Here is a 23,649-nt window from a genome sequence, read left to right as displayed (position 1 = left end):
TGCCCGGAGGGCAAGGTCTCTATTGTTCTTCGTTCGTTTGTCGTTCTCCTCCTCCTCCTCCTCGTTCTCTATTTAGGGACCGAGCCCCGGAGGGCATGGTGGCCGCAGGCCACCATGCCCGTAGGGCAAGGTCTCTATTGTTATTCGTTCGTTTATTGTCGTCGTCGTTCTCTATTATTATACTAACGCCCAAATAAACGCCAATTTGACCCCCTAAACATGCACGAAAACTCACCAAATTTGGCACGCACGTCATGACCGGCGAAAAATTTTATAAAATGGAAAAATTGACCCCATCTGCTCTCTAGCGCCACCTAGAAACAGTAAAATAGGCGCCACGGCCCGCAGGAATGTCGCAGAGAGATCAAACCAACGTTGACACGTTCGTCTCATCGAGATCTACATTTCACGCGCTGACACCCCTGACCTAAATCCAACAGGAAGTCTGCTATTTCCCTTTCAAAGTAAAATTTTGCTCAAAATCACACCTCACGAAAAAATTATCTCCTCCGAGACCGTTTGTCGTACAGACATAAGAGTCACGCGACGTGAAAGAGGACAAATTTCTCTACAAAAGTTGTGAACAACTTTGTCAAAAGTCTAACGGTGTGGATTTTATTAGCGTTCAAAGTTTGAAGTCTGAAATCCTGCCTTTCTCCGGCCCTCATCCGTTATAATGGGGAAAAAAGAAAAAAAGTCACTTTTTTTCAGCACCTCGAACAAGTGGCGACTGTGGCTAAACCGTGACTCCTATCAACAAACCGAGCACACGCAAAGTTCCAGCAGATTCTCCCGAACAAGATGATGTAACATAAGTGGGGAAAATGTCATGATTTATGTCCGTTTTCACAGGTATAAGTTGGTGTACGCTCTGCATTTTTTTCCCTCTCAGTTATAATGGAGCCGGATGGGGAAAAATCTCGCGCTTCTCACAAACTGAGGCCTCTGGGGTCCAAACTAAAAGTCTGACTGCTCTGAAAGCCTCACCAACTGAAAGACAACAAATTTTCCTATCAAACGTGATATTTTTTGTTCAGTTAGGCCAAACAGCAAAGGAACAAGGAGCAGTTGTTTCCCCAAAAAAGACTTTTATTTTCTCCTCTCTCCACTCTAACTCACATTACCATATATGGGCATGCATTGCAGTTACACAGCTGACAGCAGCTGTCAATCAAACTTTGCCACTGATTGCCTTCATTCAGTGACTCTCAAAAGCAGATGGGAGATGCTAACAACTCCATGTTAGTGGATGGAACATGCTAACAACTCCATGTTAGTGGATGACTGATGCCACCAGCTCCATGTTAATGGATGGAACATGCTAAGAACTCCATGTTAGTGGATGGGAGATGCTAGCTACTCCATGTTAGTGGATGGGAGACGCTAACTCCTCCATGTTAGTGGATGGGAGATGCTAGCTACTCCATGTTAGTGGATGGAAGATGCTAACTACTCCATGTTAGTGGATGGGAGATGCTAACAACTGCATGTTAGTGGATGGGAGATGCTAACTCCTCCATGTTAGTGGATGGGAGATGCTAACTACTAAATGTTAGTGGATGGGAGATGCTAAGAGCTCCATGTTAGTGGATGGGAGATGCTAACACCGACATGTTAGTGGGTGGGAGATGCTAACTACTCCATGTTAGTGGATGGGAGATGCTAACAATTCCATGTTAGTGGATGTGAGATGCTAACAACTCCACGTTAGTGGATGGGAGATGCTAACTACTTCATGTTAGTGGATGGGAGATGCTAACTACTCCATGTTAGTGGATCGGAGATGCTAACAGCTCCATGTTAGTGGATGGGAGATGCTAACTACTCAATGTTCGTGGATGGGAGATGCTAACTACTCCATGTTAGTGGATGGAAGATGCTAACAATTCCATGTTAGTGGATGGGAGATGCTAACTACTCCATGTTAGTATATGGGAGATGCTAACAACTCCATGTAAGTGGACGGCAGACGCTAACTACTCCATGTTAGTGGATGGGAGATGATAACTACTCCATGTTAGTGGATGACAGATGCTAAGAGCTACATGTTAGTGGATGGGAGATGCTAACAACTCCATGTTAGTGGATGACAGATGCGAACAGCTACATGTTAGTGGAAGGGAGATGCTAACAACTCCATGTTAGTGGATGAAATATGCTAACAGCTACATGTTAGTGAATGGGACATGCTAAAAACTCCATGTTAGTGGATGACAGATGCTAACAGCTCCATGTTAGTGGACTGGGCATGCTAACAACTCCATGTTCGTGGATGACAGATGCTAACAACTCCCATGTTAGTGGATGGACGTCTCAGTCGTGGGCTCGCGGGGAGGCTCGGTCCCGACCAATGCCGCTTGCGGCTTTAATATTATACTAACGCCCAAATAAACGCGAATTTGACCCCCTAAACATGCACGAAAACTCACCAAATTTGGCAAGCAAATCATGACCGGCGAAAAATTTTATAAAATGGAAAAATTGGCCCCATCTGCTCTCTAGCGCCACCTAGATCCCAAAGAACGTCTAAAACAGTCGCTACGGCCCGCAGGAATGTCGTAGAGAGATCAAACCAACACTCATGCGTTCGTCTCATCAAGATCTACATTTCACGCGCTCACACCCCTGACCTAAATCCAACAGGAAGTCCGCTATTTCCCTTTCAAAGTAAAATTTTGATCAAAATCACTCCTCACGAAAAAATTATCTCCTCCGAGACCGTTTGTCGTACACACATAAGAGTCACGCGACGTGAAAGAGGACAAATTTCTCTACAAAAGTTGTGAACAACTTTGTCAAAAGTCTAACGGTGTGGATTTTATTAGCGTTCAAAGTTGGAAGTCTGAAATCCTGCCTTGCTCCGGCCCTCATCCGTTATAATGGGGAAAAAAGGAAAAAAGTCGCCTTTTTTCAGCACCTCAAACAAGTGGCGACTGCGGCTAAACCGTGACTGCTATCAACAAACCGAGCACACGTAAAGTTCCAGCAGGTTCTCCTGAACAAGATGATGTAACATAAGTGGGGAAATATGATGATATATGCATGTTGACACAGGTAAGAATTGGGGTGCGCTCTGCATTTTTTTTGCTCTCAGTTATAATGGAGCCGGATGGGGAAAAATCTCGCGCTTCTCACAAACTGAGGCCTCTGCGGTCCAAACTAAAAGTCTCAATGCTCTGAAAGCCTCACCAACTGAAAGACAACTAATTTTCCTATCAAACGTGATATTTTTTGTTCAGTTTTGCCAAACAGGAAAGGTACAAGGAGCAGTTGTTTCGCAGAAGGAAACTGTAATTTTCTCCTCTCTCCACTCTAACTGAAATGACCATATATGGACATGCAGAGCAGTTACACAGCTGACAGCAGCTGTCAATCAAACTCTGACACTCAATGACTTCATTCAGTGACTCAGGAAAGCAGTTGGCAAAAGCTAACTACTCCTTGTTAATGGATGGGAGATGCTAACGACTCCATGTTAGTGGATGGAACATGCTAACAACTCCATGTTAGTGGATGACTGAAGCCACCAGCTCCATGTTAATGGATGGAACATGCTAAGAACTCCATGTTAGTGGATGGGAGATGCTAACTCCTGCTTGTTAGTGGATGACAGATGCTCGCTACTCCATGTTAGTGGATGGGAGATGCTAACTACTCCATGTTAGTGGATGGGAGATGCGAGCTACTCCATGTTAGTGGATGGGAGATGCTAACTACTCCATGTTAGTGGATGGGAGATGCTAACTACTCCATGTTAGTGGATGGGAGATGCTAGCTACTCCATGTTAGTGGATGGGAGATGCTAACTACTCCATGTTAGTGGATGGGAGATGCTAGCTACTCCATGTTAGTGGATGGGAGATGCTAACTACTCCATGTTAGTGGATGGGAGATGCTAACTACTCCATGTCAGTGGATGGGAGATGCTAACGACTCCATGTTAGTGGATGGGAGATGCTAACAACTCAATGTTAGTGGATGGGAGATGCTAACAGCTCCATGTTAGCGGATGGGAGATGCTAACAGCTCCATGTTAGTGGATAGTAGATGCTAACAGCTACATGTTAGTGGATGGGAGATACTAACAGCTACATGTTAGTGGATGACAGACGCTAACAGCTACATCTTAGACAAAGGGAGATGCTAACAACTTGCATGTTCCTGGGTGGACGTCTCAGTCGCAGGCCGGCGGGGAGGCTCGGTCCCGACCAATGCCGCTTGCGGCTTTAATTATTAGGGACCGAGCCCGGAGCGGCCACCATGCCCGGAGGGCAAGGTCTCTATTGTTCTTCGTTCGTTTGTCGTTCTCCTCCTCCTCCTCCTCCTCCTCGTTCTCTATTATTATACTAACGCCCAAATAAACGCGAATTTGACCCCCTAAACATGCACGAAAACTCACCAAATTTGGCACGCAAATCATGACCGGCGAAAAATTTTATAAAATGGAAAAATTGGCCCCATCTGCTCTCTAGCGCCACCTAGATCCCAAAAAACGTCTAAAACAGTCGCTACGGCCCGCAGGAATGTCGGAGAGAGATCAAACCAACACTCATGCGTTCGTCTCATCAAGATCTACATTTCACGCGCTCACACCCCTGACCTAAATCCAACAGGAAGTCCGCTATTTCCCTTTCAAAGTAAAATTTTGATCAAAATCACTCCTCACGAAAAAATTATCTCCTCCGAGACCGTTTGTCGCACACACATAAGAGTCACGCGACGTGAAAGAGGACAAATTTCTCTACAAAAGTTGTGAACAACTTTGTCAAAAGTCTAACGGTGTGGATTTTATTAGCGTTCAAAGTTGGAAGTCTGAAATCCTGCCTTGCTCCGGCCCTCATCCGTTATAATGGGGAAAAAAGGAAAAAAGTCGCCTTTTTTCAGCACCTCAAACAAGTGGCGACTGCGGCTAAACCGTGACTGCTATCAACAAACCGAGCACACGTAAAGTTCCAGCAGGTTCTCCTGAACAAGATGATGTAACATAAGTGGGGAAATATGATGATATATGCATGTTGACACAGGTAAGAATTGGGGTGCGCTCTGCATTTTTTTTGCTCTCAGTTATAATGGAGCCGGATGGGGAAAAATCTCGCGCTTCTCACAAACTGAGGCCTCTGGGGTCCAAACTAAAAGTCTCAATGCTCTGAAAGCCTCACCAACTGAAAGACAACTAATTTTCCTATCAAACGTGATATTTTTTGTTCAGTTTTGCCAAACAGGAAAGGTACAAGGAGCAGTTGTTTCGCAGAAGGAAACTGTAATTTTCTCCTCTCTCCACTCTAACTGAAATGACCATATATGGACATGCAGAGCAGTTACACAGCTGACAGCAGCTGTCAATCAAACTCTGACACTCAATGACTTCATTCAGTGACTCAGGAAAGCAGATGGCAAAAGCTAACTACTCCTTGTTAATGGATGGGAGATGCTAACGACTCCATGTTAGTGGATGGAACATGCTAACAACTCCATGTTAGTGGATGACTGAAGCCACCAGCTCCATGTTAATGGATGGAACATGCTAAGAACTCCATGTCAGTGGATGGGAGATGCTAACTACTCCATGTTAGTGGATGGGAGATGCGAGCTACTCCATGTTAGTGGATGGGAGATGCTAACTACTCCATGTTAGTGGATGGGAGATGCTAACTACTCCATGTTAGTGGATGGGAGATGCTAACTACTCCATGTTAGTGGATGGGAGATGCTAGCTACTCCATGTTAGTGGATGGGAGATGCTAACTACTCCATGTTAGTGGATGGGAGATGCTAGCTACTCCATGTTAGTGGATGGGAGATGCTAACTACTCCATGTTAGTGGATGGGAGATGCTAACTACTCCATGTTAGTGGATGGGAGATGCTAACTACTCCATGTTAGTGGATGGGAGATGCTAGCTACTCCATGTTAGTGGATGGGAGATGCTAACTCCTGCTTGTTAGTGGATGACAGATGCTAGCTACTCCATGTTAGTGGATGGGAGATGCTAACTACTCCATGTTAGTGGATGGGAGATGCGAGCTACTCCATGTTAGTGGATGGGAGATGCTAACTACTCCATGTTAGTGGATGGGAGATGCTAACTACTCCATGTTAGTGGATGGGAGATGCTAACTACTCCATGTTAGTGGATGGGAGATGCTAGCTACTCCATGTTAGTGGATGGGAGATGCTAACTACTCCATGTTAGTGGATGGGACATGCTAACTACTCCATGTTAGTGGATGGGAGATGCTAACTACTCCATGTTAGTGGATGGGAGATGCTAACGACTCCATGTTAGTGGATGGGAGATGCTAACTACTCCATGTTAGTGGATGGGAGATGCGAGCTACTCCATGTTAGTGGATGGGAGATGCTAACTACTCCATGTTAGTGGATGGGAGATGCTAACGACTCCATGTTAGTAGATGGGAGATGCTAACAACTCAATGTTAGTGGATGGGAGATGCTAACAGCTCCATGTTAGCGGATGGGAGATGCTAACAGCTCCATGTTAGTGGATAGTAGATGCTAACAGCTACATGTTAGTGGATGGGAGATACTAACAGCTACATGTTAGTGGATGACAGACGCTAACAGCTACATCTTAGACAAAGGGAGATGCTAACAACTTGCATGTTCCTGGGTGGACGTCTCAGTCGCAGGCCGGCGGGGAGGCTCGGTCCCGACCAATGCCGCTTGCGGCTTTAATTATTATACTAACGCCCAAAGAAACGCAAATTTGACCCACTAAACATGCACGAAAACTCACCAAATTTGGCACGCACATCATGACCGGCGAAAAATTTTATAAAATGGAAAAATTAACCCCATCTGCTCTCTAGCGCCACCTAGAAACAGTAAAATTGTCGCTACAGTCCGCAGGAATGTCGCAGAGAGATCAAACCAACGTTGACGCGTTCGTCTCACCAAGGTCTACATTTCACGCGCTGACACCCCTGACCTAAATCCAACAGGAAGTCTGCCATTTCCCTTTCAAAGTAAAATTTTGATCAAAATCACTCCTCACGAAAAAATTATCTCCTCCGAGACCGTTTGTCGTACAGACATAAGAGTCACGCGACGTGAAAGACAACAAATTTCTCTACAAAAGTTGTGAACAACTTTGTCAAAAGTCTAATGGTGTGGATTTTATTAGCGTACAAAGTTGGAAGTCTGAAATGCTGCCTTGCTCCGGCCCTCATCCGTTATAATGGGGAAAAAAGGAAAAAAGTCGCCTTTTTTCAGCACCTCCAACAAGTGGCGACTGCGGCTAACCCGTGACTCCTATCAACAAACCGAGCACACGCAAAGTTCCAGCAGGTTCTCCCGAACAAGATGATGTAACATAAGTGGGGAAAATTTCATGATTTATGTATGTTTTCACAGGTATAAGTTGGTGTGCGCTCTGCATTTTTTTTGCTCTCAGTTACAATGGAGCCGGATGGGGAAAAATCTTGCGCTTCTCACAAGCTGAGGCCTCTACGGTCCAAACTAAAACTCTGACTGCTCTGAAAGCCTCACGAACTGAAAGACGACAAATTTTCCTATCAAACGTGATACTTTTTGTTCAGTTATGCCAAACAGCAAAGGAACAAGGAGCAGTTGTTTCCCCAAAAAAGACATTAATTTTATCCTCTCTCCACTCTAACTGAAATGACCATATATGGGCATGCGGTGCAGTTACACAGCTGACAGCAGCTGTCAATCAAACTGTGACACTCAGTGCCTTCATTGAGTGACTCTTAAAAGCAGATGGCAAAAGCTAACTACTCCTTGTTAATGGATGGGAGATGCTAACTACTCCATGTTAGTGGATGGGACATGCTAACTTCTCCATGTTAGTGGATGGGACATGCTAACTACTCCATGTTAGTGGATGGGAGATGCTAACTACTCCATGTTCGTGGATGGGAGATGCTAATAACTCAATGTTAGTGGATGGGAGATGCTAAGTACTCCATGTTAGTGGATGGGAGATGCTAACTACTCCATGTTAGTGGATGGGAGATGCTAACTACTCCTTGTTAATGGATGGGAGATGCTAACTACTCCATGTTAGTGGATGGGAGATGCTAACTACTCCATGTTAGTGGATGGGAGATGCTAACTACTCCATGTTAGTGGATGGGAGATGCTAACAACTCAATGTTAGTGGATGGGAGATGCTAACTACTCCATGTTAGTGGATGGGAGATGCTAACAACTCAATGTTAGTGGATGGGAGATGCTAACTACTCCATGTTAGTGGATGGGAGATGCTAACAGCTCCATGTTAGTGGGTGGTAGATGCTAACAGCTACATGTTAGTGGATGGGAGACGCTAACAGCTACATCTTAGACGAAGGGAGATGCTAACAACTTGCATGCTCATGGGTGGACGTCTCAGTTGCGGGCCGGCCGGGAGGCTCGGTCCCGACCAATGCCGCTTGCGGCTTTAATATTATTATACTAACGCCCAAATAAACGCGAATTTGACCCCCTAAACATGCACGAAAACTCACCAAATTAGGCACACACATCATGACCGGCGAAAAATTTTATAAAATACAAAAACGAACGCCATCGGCTCTCTAGCGCCACCTATATCCCAAAAAACGTCTAAAACAGTCGCAACGACCCACAGGAATGTCGTAGAGAGATCAAACCAACACTCACGCGTTCGTCTCATCATGATCTACATTTCACGCGCTGACACGCCTGACCTAAATCCAACAGGAAGTCCGCTATTTCCCTTTCAAAGTAAAATTTTGCTCAAAATCACTCCTCACGAAAAAATTATCTCCTCCGAGACCGTTTGTCGTACAGACATAAGAGTCACGCGACGTGAAACAGGACAAATTTCTCTACAAAAGTTGTGAACAACTTTGTCAAAAGTCTAACGGTGTGGATTTTATTAGCGTTGAAAGTTGGAAGTCTGAAATCCTGCCTTGCTCCGGCCCTCATCCGTTATAATGGGGAAAAAAGAAAAAAAGTCGCCTTTTTTCAGCACCTCCAACAAGTGGCGACTGCGACTAAACCGTGACTCCTATCAACAAACCGAGCACACGTAAACTCTCACCAGATTCTCCCGAACAAGATGATGTAACATAAGAGGGGAAAATTTCATGATTTATGTACGTTTTCACAAGTATAAGTTGGTGTACGCTCTGCATTTTTTTCCCTCTCAGTTATAATGGAGCCGGATGGGGAAAAATCTCGCGCTTCTCACAAACTGAGGCCTCTACGCTCCAAACAAAAAGTCTGACTTCTCTGAAAGCCTCACCAACTGAAAGACAACAAATTTTCCTATCAAACGTGATATTTTTTGTTCAGTTTTGCCAAACAGCAAAGGAACAAGGACCAGTTGTTTCCCCAAAAAACACTTTTATTTTCTCCTCTCTCCACTCTAACTGAAATGACCATATATGGGCATACATTGCAGTTACACAGCTGACAGCAGCTGTCAATCAAACTCTGCCACTGATTGCCTTCATTCAGTGACTGTCAAAAGCAGCTGGGAGAAGCTAACAACTCCATGTTAGTGGATGACTGATGCCACCAGCTCCATGTTAATGGATGGAACATGCTAACTACTCCATGTTAGTGGATGGGAGATGCTAACTACTCCATGTTAGTGGATGGGAGATGCTAACAGCTCCATGTTAGTGGATGGGAGAAGCTAACTACTCCATGTTAGTGGATGGGAGATGCTAACAACTCCATGTAAGTGGATGGCAGACGCTAACTACTCAATGTTAGTGGATGGGATATGCTAACTATTCCATGTTAGTGGACGGGACATGCTAACTACTCCATGTTAGTGGATGGGAGATGCTAGCTACTCTATGTTAGTGGATGGGAGATGCTAACTACTCCAGGTTAGTGGATGGGAGATGCTAGCTACTCCATGTTAGTGGATGGGAGATGCTAACTACTCCATGTTAGTGGATGGGAGATGCTAACTCCTCCATGTTAGTGGATGACAGATGCTAACTACTCCATGTTAGTGGATGGGAGATGCTAACTACTCCATGTTAGTGGATGGGAGACACTAACTACTCCATGTTAGTGGATGGGAGACGCTAACTACTCCATGTTAGTGGATGGGAGATGCTAACTACTCCATGTTAGTGGATGGGAGATGCTAACAACTCCATGTTAGTGGATGGGAGATGCTAACTACTCCATGTTAGTGGATCGGAGATGCTAACAACTCCATGTTAGTGGATTACAGATGCTAGCAGCTACATGTTAGTGAATGGGACATGCTAAAAACTCCATGTTAGTGGATGACAGATGCTAACAGCTCCATGTTAGTGGACTGGGCATGCTAACAACTCCATGTCAGTGGATGACAGATGCTAATAACAACTCCCATGTTAGTGTATGGACGTCTCAGTCGTGGGCTGGCGCGGAGGCTCGGTCCCGACCAATGCCGCTTGCGGCTTTAATTTATAATTTAGATTAATACTCCGCTGTGTTTTTTGCTGCTGTAAAGTCAAAGTTTTTTGAGGAAATAAAATATCTCTCTATCTTGGAAAAACACTCCAATAAGAGTCCAATATATTGTGTTTTATTTATTTATGAGGAGTATCTAAAACATACAGAAAAGGCTGTTACAAACACTATAATTTTTTCTTATATAAGTAAGTAAATAATAAATAATAGTAAATAATAATATAATAAATAATAGTTATTTGTTTGAAAAACTGATGAAATGGTTTGAACATTATTGATTCAGATCTTGGGCTCTCTCTTGAAGATAGTTCATTCAGATTTGTTCTTTTCAGGGAGAGGAGGGCCCGGCAGGGTTCCCAGGTATACCGGGTCCAGAGGGGCAGCCTGGTCCCAGGGGTCCACCCGGTCCTCCAGGACCTCCAGGAAGAGGACTAGCCATGGACTTTGAGGTCTGATATGAACCTAGAAATCCTCCAATACTTATATTTTTATTGTGAATATTACAAATCTATTCTATTTGCATGAAACCGTTGAATTCCTCCACTTAACATCTGCAGCCCACATTACACTGAAAAATCTTTTCTCTTATTTACTGTCTCTCTCTTAATCACTGATCTTCTTATGATTCTTACTTAAACATATTTTCCAGGACCTGGAAGGATCTGGCTGGTTGGGTTTTGGAGGTCCGCAGTCCAGAGGTCCTGAGGTACAACTACAACACTATCGTACTACTGTCATCTGATTTTTAACAACACTGAGATACTGAACTGTTTTGTTTTTTTGTTTTTTTTTGTTTTTGTTTTTTTTTTAACAGGGTCCTCCAGGACTTCCTGGACCTCCAGGACCAAAGGTGAGGTACTTAGAAACAGAGCAGGCATGGAAAAATCAATTAAAACCAGTTTGGACTCATTAATTCCTCATAAAATATAGATCAATATATTAAGATGAGCCATAAAAAGTAAAAAGCAGTGGAGAATAATCTGCACGTGTACACTAGCATGTAATTATTTTCCAACATATTTGTGATTCTGATTGTCAGTATTCAAACACAAAGAAGGGCCAACCCAGATTCGAACCCACAACCCTCCACTAAGTCAAAACAGCCAGCCAGTACTCCAAAGTGTCACTAAAACCTGTTTTTTTTTTTATAATGGATTTGATGAAAACTACAATGAAAAAAAAAATCTGAATCCTCCTTACCCTGGCTGAATGTAGGGGGCAGCACTGAGCTTGCAGTGGCATCTACAGGAACGAATACAAAACCATCCAGACACTGCAAAACAATTAAAAAGTAAAAACTGTCCGTGAGCCGCCTCCACCTCCAGGTGTATCTAATCACCTGGTTAATGTCGTCGGCCGGCTGGGTGTGGAGGAGACACCTGTGTTGCAGCCCTCCTGCACATGAAGCAGGACGCATCCAAACTGTTGTTAAAACTGAAAAGTGTTCCTCTCTGTGACTAACCTGTGCAAAGAACTCTTCAGAACTGTGGATGGACTGCTGATTTTTCACTTAACACCTAAAGAAACCTGCTGCAACCTGCGAAAGAGCCTAGAGAAACTGGTACAACCTACTAAATAAGCTCATTCAAACTGCTACAGAACCTAAGGAAACCTTAAAGAATTCTAAAGAAAGCCAAAAGAAAACCAAAGGAACCTAAAGAAACTTAAGGATCCAAAGAATTGCTAAATAAAGTAAAGAAACACAAAGAAATATGGAGAATTAGAAAGCTAAAGAATATCATAGAATTCTGAAGGAACTTAAAGTGCTCAAGACATCTGCAATAACCTGCATCTGATTCCTGATGTGATGACAATAAATGACTGAAAGAAAACTCGGACCGCTTCTTCGAGTGAAATCCTGAGGAACGTCCTGTGAAGGAAACGTTGTGTTCAAGTCCAGAACGGCACGAAAATTCAGAGGACTTTCAGCAGACAGGAACACTGATTTGAATTGCTCTTTTACAGGGTGAAGATGGTTTACCAGGACTGCCTGGGCCAGAAGGTCGAAAGGTGAGGCTCCCTCTCGCAGGTTTAAAAGCCGTTATTGCATCTGACAGTGCCAGTCATTTGTCATCACTGTGTGAGGAAAGCAGAATCCAGCGCGGTTTGTTCCTCCAGGATTGATTCCAGCTGTGCACACTGATCATACTTCCCGTTGTTTTCTGCAGGGCGAGCCTGGTTTTATAGGGCGACCCGGTTTTCCAGGCATGGAAGGACAAAAAGGAGCAGAGGTCTGGATTGAACATGATTTAATCGCATTAGAAACGCAGAGGAACCCGTTAAAGTCAGTGCTTATTATTGATTGTTGTCTTCACAGGGACTCAAAGGGGACAAAGGTGATCCAGGACTAAAGGTAAAAACACCAGAGTGTTGTATTGATATATGAAAGCGGTTTTAGATGTAGAAGCTTAAAATGTGAACCGTGCTCATCAGGGCCAAGCTGGACGGGATGGAATCGGTCTGCCCGGCCCACCAGGACCACCCGGGCCTTCAGGACCGGCCATCAGCCTCCAGGATGTGAGTGGCATCACTCCACCATGACTTCTGCTATTGAAGAGATGTATAAGATATAGGAAAGGATTTTTAGTGGCATCCCAACAAATATAAGTCACTGTGTTGTGGCGATTTTTCCATCAGTATTTGTGTGCCAGCACAGTGTTGGGACACAGTGAAGTTTTCGGTGATATGTTGATATCATGTGTTTTGATGTATATTTCTTCAATGACTCACTTCCTGTTGTCTCTTCAGCTTCTACTTAATGACACAGATGGTTCGTTCAACTTCTCAGGGATTTATGAAGGACTTGCTGTGAGTATCAAAAAAAAGATTTGGTAACACTTTACTTGAAGCCCCCCTGCATAACACATTATAAGTACATTCATAAAGTATTATAATGCCATTATAACATGTGTAGCTGTAGTTATAAACATTCATAGATGATCACAATGCCAGGACCGAACCCTAACCCTAACCCTAACCCTAACCTTAATCCTATGCTGTATACTGCTGTATAGTGAGTTATAAAGCATTGTGATCATGTATTAGTGTTTATAACTACCTATAATGTGTTATAAAGAGGGGCTTCAAGTAAAGTGTTACCAAAGATTTTAAAAAAATGCTGTAAGTCGGGTGTCTTTTTCCAGTATAATGCGAATAAATGACTGCCATATATATATATATATATATATATATATATATATATATATATATATATATATATATATATATATATGTGTGTGTGTAAATGGATTTTTTTATTTTTCATTTAAACATAGAGCCAGACTATAAGCTAAACACAAAACACTGAACAACAGAACAACAACCATGAGATAATCTAATTTTTTTTTCTTTTTCATGTTAAAAAAATGGAGTGGGAGGAAATTGAAACTTATCTAGTCCCACCTGAGTAATCAACTTAAAATGCCTGCTTACAAATAATTTTAATGATTAACAGCAATCATCACAGCATAAAAGAAACAACCAATAGTATAACGAAACAACAATAATGAAATAATATTAATAAAATAAAACAACTAAGTAAAAAAGTAAATTCATAGAGGAAATAAGGAAAAGGAACACAAGCTTATATTGATATTTATTTGTTTGTATATTTATGTCTTTTAAATATCATCTACATAGAGCTTTTTTAAACTGCTCAATATTTTTATACTGTTTCAACTCATCATTCAGACGGTTCCATAGTTTCACCCCATATACGGAAACACAGAAGCTTTTCCTTGTAGTTATTTAGTCATCGCCGTAACACGTAGTGTAGCGGTGATGGGTATTGTTTTTGCTCAGTTTCTTCTGTATTATTTCTTTGTCCCACGGGAATGCATTTTTGACCCCCTGAACACAGCTGAATGTGGCGTTTTTTGGTATCTACGTGACCAGCCCGGCGAAAAATTCAATAAAACTTATACCTCCACAGTGACAGATCAACACTGGCTCAACAGCGCCACCTACAATCAGACCCCTATGGCCCACAGAGTGGGCATATTTTGATGTAGGAACACGAAATTCACACCAGTGACAGAGCATGAGGGGACAAACAGGAAACTCTCTTGGCTCAAATCTGTGGGACCAACAGGAAGGCGGCCATCTTGGATACAAAATTCACCACCATTTCGCTTTTCATTTTTCAAATGAACTGAACTCTTAGTTCCTTTCTTCCAAATGAGCCCAAACTCAGCACACTGCATCTAGACACATTGACTTCCAATAATCAGTCAGCTTTTTTTGATACGTCGCTCGGTCTCCTCACAGCACGCCGTCGAAAAACGCCTACATTTCCTGTTATTTCGACAGCTCCTCACGAGCTCAGGCATTGTCCTGGAACACTCAGATTACAGTCAGTTATGTGCCATAACGGTCCTCATGTAATGCACTATAAAGTTTAATAGAACTCAACTCTCTAGCGCCCCCTACCATAGACGTAAAACATTAACATTCTTCCACAGTAACCAAACTGTGCAGTAAAATTCTATGCCTGAAGGCAAGCAAAAAATTATATTACCATTTTGATGCATTTATAACCGTTGGCCAGCAGGGGCGCAACCCCCCCCCAAAAAAATACATAAAAATTTCTTACAAGCACATACTTTGTCCGACTGTCTTGAAATTTTGATCAATTATACACAACATGATGCTGATTATATTGATGTATGAATGACTGTGATAGATGCTACAGCGCCACCTATGGGAGTATGCAAAGATTACAATGCAATTTTAAAAAATTACTTTTACCAATCTTTTTCATATTTGACAGAAAATTCCTTTGTGGCCTCCTGATCAGAACAGTCAATCAGCTCTTTCCTGTAGCTTCCATGGTTTTGACTCTAGAGGCTTCTCTAAAACCCATTCATTGTCTATGTGGAAATGCCGTTTGGCTTCCAATTATTCAAATGAACTGAACTTCTCGGTGTTTGGACCAAATGAGCCCAAACTCAGCATGCTGCATCTAGACACACTGACCTTCAATAATCAGCCAGCTTTTTTGATCTGTCGCTCAATCTCCAAATAACAAGCCCTCAAAAATGCCTTCTTTTCCTGCCACACCAGTCCACTCTGGGCTGCCTGAACTGCACCCCCCCCCCCCCCCCCCCCCCCGGCCTCCTATTACCCCCCCCTCCACCCCGCCCCCTATTACCCCCCCCTCCCCCCCCGCCCCTTACCCCCATCCTCAATCTCCTGACTTTGACATACACACTTCAAACTCTTTACGAAATTCTGGCAGAGGACACTGATCAAAAATGTCTATAATATCTTTGACCAATTCCAGTTCATATCCATCCGGGGCCCAAAGACTGGAGGCCACAGTGTGTGGTGTTAATGTCAATTTAGCGAGCGCGAGACGTCGACGGCAATAGCAGGGAGTGAAGCACTAACGCGCGCGGCTTTAATTCTTATTTTTATGTTTTCAAAATATATATGATTTCTCAGTGATTTCTCACCACATCAGAACTATCATCCTGCGTTATTCTAATGTTTGTAATGATCTTTGCAGGGTTTAAAGGGCGACACTGGGCTGCCTGGAATATCAGGACCTCCAGGGCTCAAAGTAAGTCTTCAGTTTTTTTTTTGCATAATTTGACGTGGGCCTTTGCTGAATGGCAACCAGAAAAATCTTGAGAACAAGATCCCGCCTGTGGATGAGGATGCATCTTAGAATTAATCAAGAAGCCAATGTGCACGATAACCGATGGTTCTCTCTGCACTGATGTCTCCTCACTGGCCGTCCCAGCTCCCCTCTCAGTGTCTCCAGTGCGGCTTTACAGTCGCCTCCTCTGGGAGACTAATGTCAACATGAAGAGAGGATCTATCAGTGTACACAGTCTGTCACAAACAGCTGATACTGTAGACTCAGATATTTTAACACCACTGCGGAATTCTGCTGCTGATATATTCATATTTGTAGTCTTTGTCTCTGTAACTATTCAAAAATTCAACAAACTGAATATAGTTGATCATATTTCAGCCTCACAAATGAATCAACTAGAATTATGTGAAACTGTACAATATTACATTTTTTTTCCTATTTTTGTTGTGTTCATGTGTTTGCAGGGTCAAAAGGGCGAGCCGGGATTCGTGCTCGCAGCAGATGGATTCATGTCGGGTCAGGGCGGACCACAGGGACCCAAAGGAAGCAAGGTATGACTTCCTATCACAGCTTTCACACATAGTCATGAACTAATGATTGTGAATAGGTCGGATCGTAGATTAAAGTTTCTGCATTGATTTATTGATGCATTTCTATTTTAAATAACATTGTAAATTTAACAGATAAAATTTTTTTTTCAAATATTCTATGTATTTGTTTGTCCATTATATTATTTAACATTTTTTAGTTTTTTATTTTAAAATGTAAATATTTTAAAAATGTTTTTTTTTTTTTTTTTTTTTTTATAATGTATTATCTATTCTACCTTTTTGAAATTACATCCTTAGTTAAACCAGGAAAACTTTGTGGTTTGCTTTTGACAGAACTATTTATCAAAATACAAACTGCGAACAATATGAACAATGGAATCAAAAACAACCATTTAACCAAAATAACATCCTGTTTGTGGATTAATGAACACATGAAAGCAGCTCATCAAACAGCAGAACCATGAGGAAATCCTTGAGTTTTTGACCAAAATATATCAAAATAAATATGAAAAGTGTGTAAAAGAACAGAGAACATAAGTGTATCCTTGTTCACAGGGAGATGTTGGCGTATCAGGATTGCCTGGAATTCAAGTAAGAATTAAAGCAGCATCACCACTGAGTTTAAGTCTTTGAAATGTTTGGATATGATTTAAATACAAGATGACTTTGTTTGTGCCTCAGGGGCCAGTGGGACCACCAGGACCCAAAGGAGAGTTTGGCTTTCCTGGACGACCAGTGAGCACCACGAGCTTTCCAAACTTTCTCAGTTAACATAATTCAAAGTGTATATAAGTTAATCTTTTCCTCATCGACCATCGACGTGAGGAAAACACTGACATTTCTGTCACCTCACGTTATGAGTTCAGCTTTGATAGGTTTTCTAATAAATGCAGCAGCTCAGTCATCAAACTATCCAATTTCCTCAATGTGCCTGTGGGAATTATTAAAGCTCAATCCAATCTAAGTTTTCCCTCTAAACCCTGAATGCTTTTGGATAAAGTCTCCTCATCTCTGTAGGGTCGTCCAGGGACGATGGGTCCCAAAGGAGAGAAGGGAGATGCTCCAGGCCTACCGGTGAGTCACAATGCAGGAAGTAGCAGGAATGCAGCAACTTTAGTAGCTGAGTCAGGACTGTTGTCATCAAGACCGAGACCAGAACATCCCAAAACCAAGATTTTAATGGGCCAAGACTGAGTCCAGAGTATTCCAATACCAAGACCAGACGAACAATTCAAGGGGTCAAGACTGAGACCAGAACATCCCAGGAGCAAGACTTTAAGGAAGCAAGACTGAGTCAAGACCAAGACCAGAACATCCCAAGACCAGGACAAGCTCAAAACTTTAAAGGGGCAATACCGAGTCAGATGTAAGTCCAGGGCATCCCAAGTCCAAGACCTGGCAAGAGTAAAAAATAATGGGGCCAAGACCGAGTTGAGACCAAGACAAGACCAACACTTAATTTATCCAAGATGGAGTCAAGACCAAGACTGGATAATCCTAACACCAAGACCAAGGTCCTGCACAGACCAAACATCTCACAGTTCCCCGGATCTTTATTTTTCCATGTTTTTCTCCATGTGTTTTCCTCAGGGCCCCCCCGGCCCTCCTGGACCTCCAGGCCGACCAGGAATCTTCAGCTGCCCCAAAGGAGTAAGTCTGCCTGCGTTATTTACACTCATTTCTGACACAGTTCCCTTCAGTCAGCACCTGTTTCCACATGTTTAATGGTCTCTCCTGTCCTGGTTTCTTCAGACCGTGTTCCCCATCCCTCCCAGACCTCACTGCAAAATGGCCGTACGTGTCTGAAAAAAAAAACAAAAAACATTTATTCCTATGTATGCAGATAAAACCAGCGTTACTGACAGTTTTATCTCAGCCACTGTTTGGGATCATTTATTACTGTCACTGGCAGTATTCTACATTATCTATTGATTTCAGTCTTTATTTGATCACATTAGCGTTCGTTGCTACATTGTATTTGTAATTTTCTCAAACTTCGGCTGTGGTAAAGTGTTTTTGACGGTGGATCAGTCTCTTGAACGTGCTGCCACCTTTTACATTTCTATTTCCAATAATTGAATTTGCCTGCACCCGATTTGATTTCTTTGATTAATATATAACACCTTTTTTCTTTTATTTCACTCCTTCCAGTTCTCACGATTCCTCTTGTTTTTTTTGTTTTTTTTATTATTCATTTCCAAACCATCCTCTCTTGTCTCTGCATCCAGTCACTGTTGCATGTAATTCTGTGTATTATGGAACTTTTCATTACTCAGAACTTATTGAGTCTGCTTCCCCAATACGCCTGCATGCTGCATGTCGTCTCTGGAAGGGTGAAGGTTAAATACCAAGAACAACAGCAGGTAGTTCTAAAATCTCATCCAAGTCTAACATTACCAAACCGACTGATTTCAGAACTTTAATGGAAGAAAGATCTTTTACCGACAACATTAACTTGTATATATTTCCGCCATCACTTGTTGTTGGTCACGTGTTTCTCTTGCTTTATTTCAGCTTCATCCTAATGGATCTATTGCAAACGGTAAGCTGGATCATAACTTATTGCTACTATAAATAACTATAGTATATATCTTATTCTGATACATAACATTTATTACTTCTGATCTAGGCATTTTGATTGCATAGAATTTGTTGATAAAGACAATACATATAAATAAAGTTCTGTTGATTCGTTTCGCTGCTGAAGGCGTCTGTCAAATGGGACCCAAAGGAGAGAAGGGAGACCGAGGACTTCCTGGGATTCCAGCTCCACCAAGTAAGTCAAGAGTCTCACTCATGATCAGGATGTTTTCATTTTAGTAAATTAATTGAAAATACATATCATTCGCAGGAAGAAGTTAGTAGAAATGCTCACAATGCTGTTTGATCTCAGTAAAGGATTATTTTCATCTGGTAATATTTAAGATGAAGTTCATGGTTCATATGCATCGTCTTTAAGAGCAGGTAGAAATGTCATCCATGTTTTGATTGAGAACTTATGGAATAATAGACTCAAACTACTAAATCAGCACACATACAGTTAATTCATTCTGCTTTAATTACAATTAATATCAGACTCAAATGGATTTATAGGCCCTGTGAAACCAGTAACTTACTGAATTTGAGGTTTTGGCTCGTGGGACTCAAAGAATTGATGATGTGCAGATTTTGGAAAGGAGCCACCAGTTTGTCTTGTCTGGTTAATTCCTGATAATGTTTTTCTTCTGTTCTTCATTCGACCAATATTAAATCAACATTTTGGAGATTTTTTAGTGCTGTTTCTTCATAAGATTCCTCTGTCTTCCCTGATCTTGTGTTCCAGGTCCCTATATTTCCAGAGGAGGCTGGGTACGTCTCACACCTCCTGGTTAATGTTTCCCTTTGTTCCACATCTGAAGTCATGAGTCTGATTCTAACCTCTAGTTCATGTGTTCACAGGAGTTGGGGGGTGAGCAGGGCATCAAGGGAGAGAAGGGAGACAAGGGGGAGGCGGGGTTTCCTGGGCAACCGGGATTCCCCGGGAGACCGGGTCCAGTGGTGAGTCCGGGTTTCCCGAACACAGCCCAGGTAGAAAATGATGGCAACGAGTTGCAACTTCATCAAAATGTGTTTCAGGGGCCAAAAGGAGAGTCCGTGCTGGGACGCCCAGGCCCCCCTGGAGTGCCAGGTTCACCCGGTATCCCTGGCTATGGCAGACCTGGACCTGTTGGTCCTCCTGGGCCACCAGGACCACCAGGACCCCCTTCAAGATACGGTTCAGGTATGAAATCCTCTTAACATGATGTAGTTCTTGTAGCCGATGACATTAAAAGCACAGATCTGATAAGAGGTGTCAATATTTTTAATCTGGCAGCTCTGACTATCTCTGGACCTCCAGGACCTCCGGGACCACCTGGGTCACCAGGTCTTTCAAGTAGCGCAGCAGCTGTGAGTTCATTCATCTCTGAGGTTCATGATGTTGACAGAAATTCTGCTTCAGTGTGAAATGTTGAAGGATTGTTGGTGAAATCACTCCTGCTTTAAATGTAGAATTCTGCTCATTCATCCAATCACCACAGGTGTCCCTCAGGGTTCTGTCCTCGGGCCACTCATGTTCTTTATTTATCTAACCAATCGGTGACATCTTCTGGAAATACCTCATTTATTTGTATTGTTTGTCGGAAATTTGTTGTTAATAGCCATGAGAGGTAACAATAAATAAAAATAATAACAATAATCATAAGAATTACAATAATGGTAAGAAGGAAAAAAATTACATGATTTGTTTCGTACTTGTATTTAATTGAAAAAGTGCTATATTGAATAAATATATTTTTTTAAGCTAAATAACACATTTTTGGGTCAACACATTGATTTACAATAAAAAAAAAATTAAATTAAGTAGTTTTTGGTTTTTTCACAAAAAACTTTTTTTTTCAGTTATTACTTAAAAAAACGTAAAAATTCTTTTCATTTTACATTATATCTCATTGATAAACAGCGTTGTTTTTTGTGTTATATCAGGTATTCGCTTTATTAATTGTAAATTATTTTGTTAAATATTATACATACATTTATTTTCCTACTCTAATTGAGTTCAAGCTAAGCTTCATCACTAATATCAAGTAATTTTTTAAAATCCTTTAAAGGGATACTTCAACATTTTGGCAAATTGGCCCATTTAGCACAATTCCTTAGTCATTTCGAACAGCATACTTACTTTTTTGTGAGAGCGAGCTGTTGTTTATCCAGAGGTGAGTCGGGGAAGGTTTTCGGGACGGACACAATGGAAGTGAATGGTATTTTTAGTTCCCCTCATCAAACTCATTAAATACAAAATCCAACAACCCCAAAGCACTTTGGTGGACACTTTATAATCCGCACATTCACTACGCTGTGAAATATTAATGCAAAACTATGAGATTGAGTTGTTTAAGCGAAGATTGCTAAGACGGAACTACTTACTAAACATGGCGTCTGGGCGTAGTGATTTCAAAAGAAAAAGTAGTTCCCAGTATTTGCTTCAGTGTCGTAACGCTACAATATTATTTGTTGGTGTTCCACAGCGTAGTGAATGTGCGAATTATAACGTGTCCACCAAAGTGCTTTGGGGTTGTTGGATTTTGTATTTGATGAGTTTGACGAGGGGAATCAAAAATGCCATCCACTTCCATTGTGTCCGTCCCGAAAACCTTCCCCGACTCACCTCTGAATAAACAATAGCTCGCCCTCACAAAGAAAGTAAGTATGCTGTTTGAAATGACTAAGGAATTGCGCTAAATGGGCCAATTTGCCAAAATGTTGAAGTATCCCTTTAATGCTGTATTTTGATCCTGATGTCGCTATACTGTTATAGAAACGCCTCCAAAAATCAGTCTTCTGGAATCTTCTGTCTGTACTACTTATCAAATTGATGAATTACAGTATATTATATGATTGATTAACAGCGGCATTGTTTTATTTACAACTACAAATATTTCCCTACATTGTTTTACATGCTTTTTTTCTTCTAAATATTGAAGCAAGGCATCACAGGTCCATAGTGTAAAGACTTTAAAACTCCAGCTCTCAGATGGAGCCCAAAAACATCAGAAATATATATGTGATGAAAAATTGTTGTTTTTTTTCTTTTCCAGATGAAAATTTATCAAACTCGTGAGAGCATGATGCAGAGCACCGTCCGAGACGCTGAGGGCACGCTGTCCTACGTCACAGGATCAGGAAGTCTCTTCCTCAAGGTTCCACAGGGATGGAAAGAGATCCAGGTGATTCCAGAGAGGCTCTTTTACCCCTTTCTTATATTTTTGCTCCTTATATAAATCAGTCCTTTAAATCTTACGCTTATGCTTTCCGGTTTGAGAGTTAGATGTGAATCAAATTCTCTCTTTTAAATTATCAATTATTTATTATCCAAGCATTTTTTTTCATCTTGCTCTGCACACATCTTATATCTTTAATCTCTTACTCTTTGATTGTACTTATTGTGTATGTATGTATGTATGTGCGGGTGTGTATATATGTATGTATGTATACATATTTGGTGTATATGTATGTATATATACATATTTGGTATATATATATATATATATATATATATGTGTGTGTGTGTGTGTGTGTGTGTGTGTATGTATATAGTCTTCATAGTATGATTTCTCTGCATAAATTCTATATATATATATATTTTTTTTTCTTTGCTTTCTACTGACGCTGCTGCAACACGAGAATTTCCCAGTTTGGGATGAATAAAGTAACGCTCTACTCTCTACTCTAATTCATGATTTATCTCACTTAAAAAACATCAAGAAACTTGTCTGAAAGGTTTTTTTTTACTTCAGAAGCTCACTGGATTATTATTTGATTGCTTACCTTCTTTACTGCTTTACTGCTGAAATTCATTGTTCTTTTTGTTTAATTATTGGGCACAATGACTTTAAAATCCACCATTCAGTTCTGATCTGTCTCTTCTGTCCTCACAGCTCGGCAGTCTGATCTACCTCTCAAATAACATCATTCCACAAGACGAGGTACTTTTTCTGCCATTTTCATGACTTTTGTCTCACATTTCTGGCAAATAAATAAATGAAGCAATTGCAGGGTGTCATTTTGCAGTGTTCATCTGTTTACATGCTTTTTCTAACTATTCCATCAGCCTCAAGTTGCATATCACATGAGAGGCGACACGATGGAAAGAGTACTGACAGTGAAAGAAAGAGTGAGTATTGTTTAGATTTTTGACGTTCATATTGATCCTGTATCTTGACTAATCGATCGGCTGATCATTGTCAAGGCCGATTATTGATATATGCTCTGCAGAGAAGAGATTTGTCTCCTGACTGGCAGATTGATCATGTAAAGGGTGAATTCTGCTTTCCACATGGACGAGACCCCGTAAAACACAGTAAATCACAACAACCATTATGAGGTCCCGCTGAGAAGTCCCGCTAGCTTAATGCTAACTTTAACGGGAAATCCCATTGGCAGTCAGCACAATAGTCACAGAATGTGATGGAACAAATTAAACTGAAAAACATTTCAATAACTAAATACACACACACAAAAAAGGAATAATTTTAATACTAACAGGTGTATATTTCC

The 23,649-nt window shown here is 41.6% G+C and overlaps 1 protein-coding gene across 2 annotated transcripts in view; it reads left to right on the top strand.

Annotated features, from left to right (window-relative positions):
* LOC115394556 (collagen alpha-1(XVIII) chain-like) overlaps positions 1 to 23,649 on the top strand; it is an 86,040-nt gene that overhangs the window by 60,734 nt on the left and 1,657 nt on the right. For both annotated transcript variants that reach the window (XM_030099897.1, XM_030099898.1), the window contains exons 18-41: positions 10,758 to 10,874; positions 11,075 to 11,131; positions 11,240 to 11,275; positions 12,391 to 12,435; positions 12,594 to 12,656; positions 12,743 to 12,778; positions 12,859 to 12,942; positions 13,174 to 13,233; positions 15,932 to 15,985; positions 16,489 to 16,575; positions 17,131 to 17,166; positions 17,257 to 17,310; positions 17,593 to 17,649; positions 18,166 to 18,225; positions 18,328 to 18,369; positions 19,090 to 19,117; positions 19,283 to 19,351; positions 19,898 to 19,923; positions 20,014 to 20,112; positions 20,191 to 20,335; positions 20,429 to 20,502; positions 22,191 to 22,319; positions 23,031 to 23,078; positions 23,204 to 23,266. In XM_030099897.1, the coding sequence (XP_029955757.1) occupies positions 10,758 to 10,874; positions 11,075 to 11,131; positions 11,240 to 11,275; positions 12,391 to 12,435; positions 12,594 to 12,656; positions 12,743 to 12,778; positions 12,859 to 12,942; positions 13,174 to 13,233; positions 15,932 to 15,985; positions 16,489 to 16,575; positions 17,131 to 17,166; positions 17,257 to 17,310; positions 17,593 to 17,649; positions 18,166 to 18,225; positions 18,328 to 18,369; positions 19,090 to 19,117; positions 19,283 to 19,351; positions 19,898 to 19,923; positions 20,014 to 20,112; positions 20,191 to 20,335; positions 20,429 to 20,502; positions 22,191 to 22,319; positions 23,031 to 23,078; positions 23,204 to 23,266 (1,569 nt within the window). The remainder of the gene's footprint in view (positions 1 to 10,757; positions 10,875 to 11,074; positions 11,132 to 11,239; positions 11,276 to 12,390; positions 12,436 to 12,593; positions 12,657 to 12,742; positions 12,779 to 12,858; positions 12,943 to 13,173; positions 13,234 to 15,931; positions 15,986 to 16,488; positions 16,576 to 17,130; positions 17,167 to 17,256; positions 17,311 to 17,592; positions 17,650 to 18,165; positions 18,226 to 18,327; positions 18,370 to 19,089; positions 19,118 to 19,282; positions 19,352 to 19,897; positions 19,924 to 20,013; positions 20,113 to 20,190; positions 20,336 to 20,428; positions 20,503 to 22,190; positions 22,320 to 23,030; positions 23,079 to 23,203; positions 23,267 to 23,649) is intronic.

Source organism: Salarias fasciatus, chromosome 9, assembly GCF_902148845.1.
Source record: "Salarias fasciatus chromosome 9, fSalaFa1.1, whole genome shotgun sequence".
Taxonomy (NCBI): domain Eukaryota; kingdom Metazoa; phylum Chordata; class Actinopteri; order Blenniiformes; family Blenniidae; genus Salarias; species Salarias fasciatus.
Note: the sequence above shows the minus strand (reverse complement) of the source record. Positions and strands in the feature narration are given on the sequence as shown.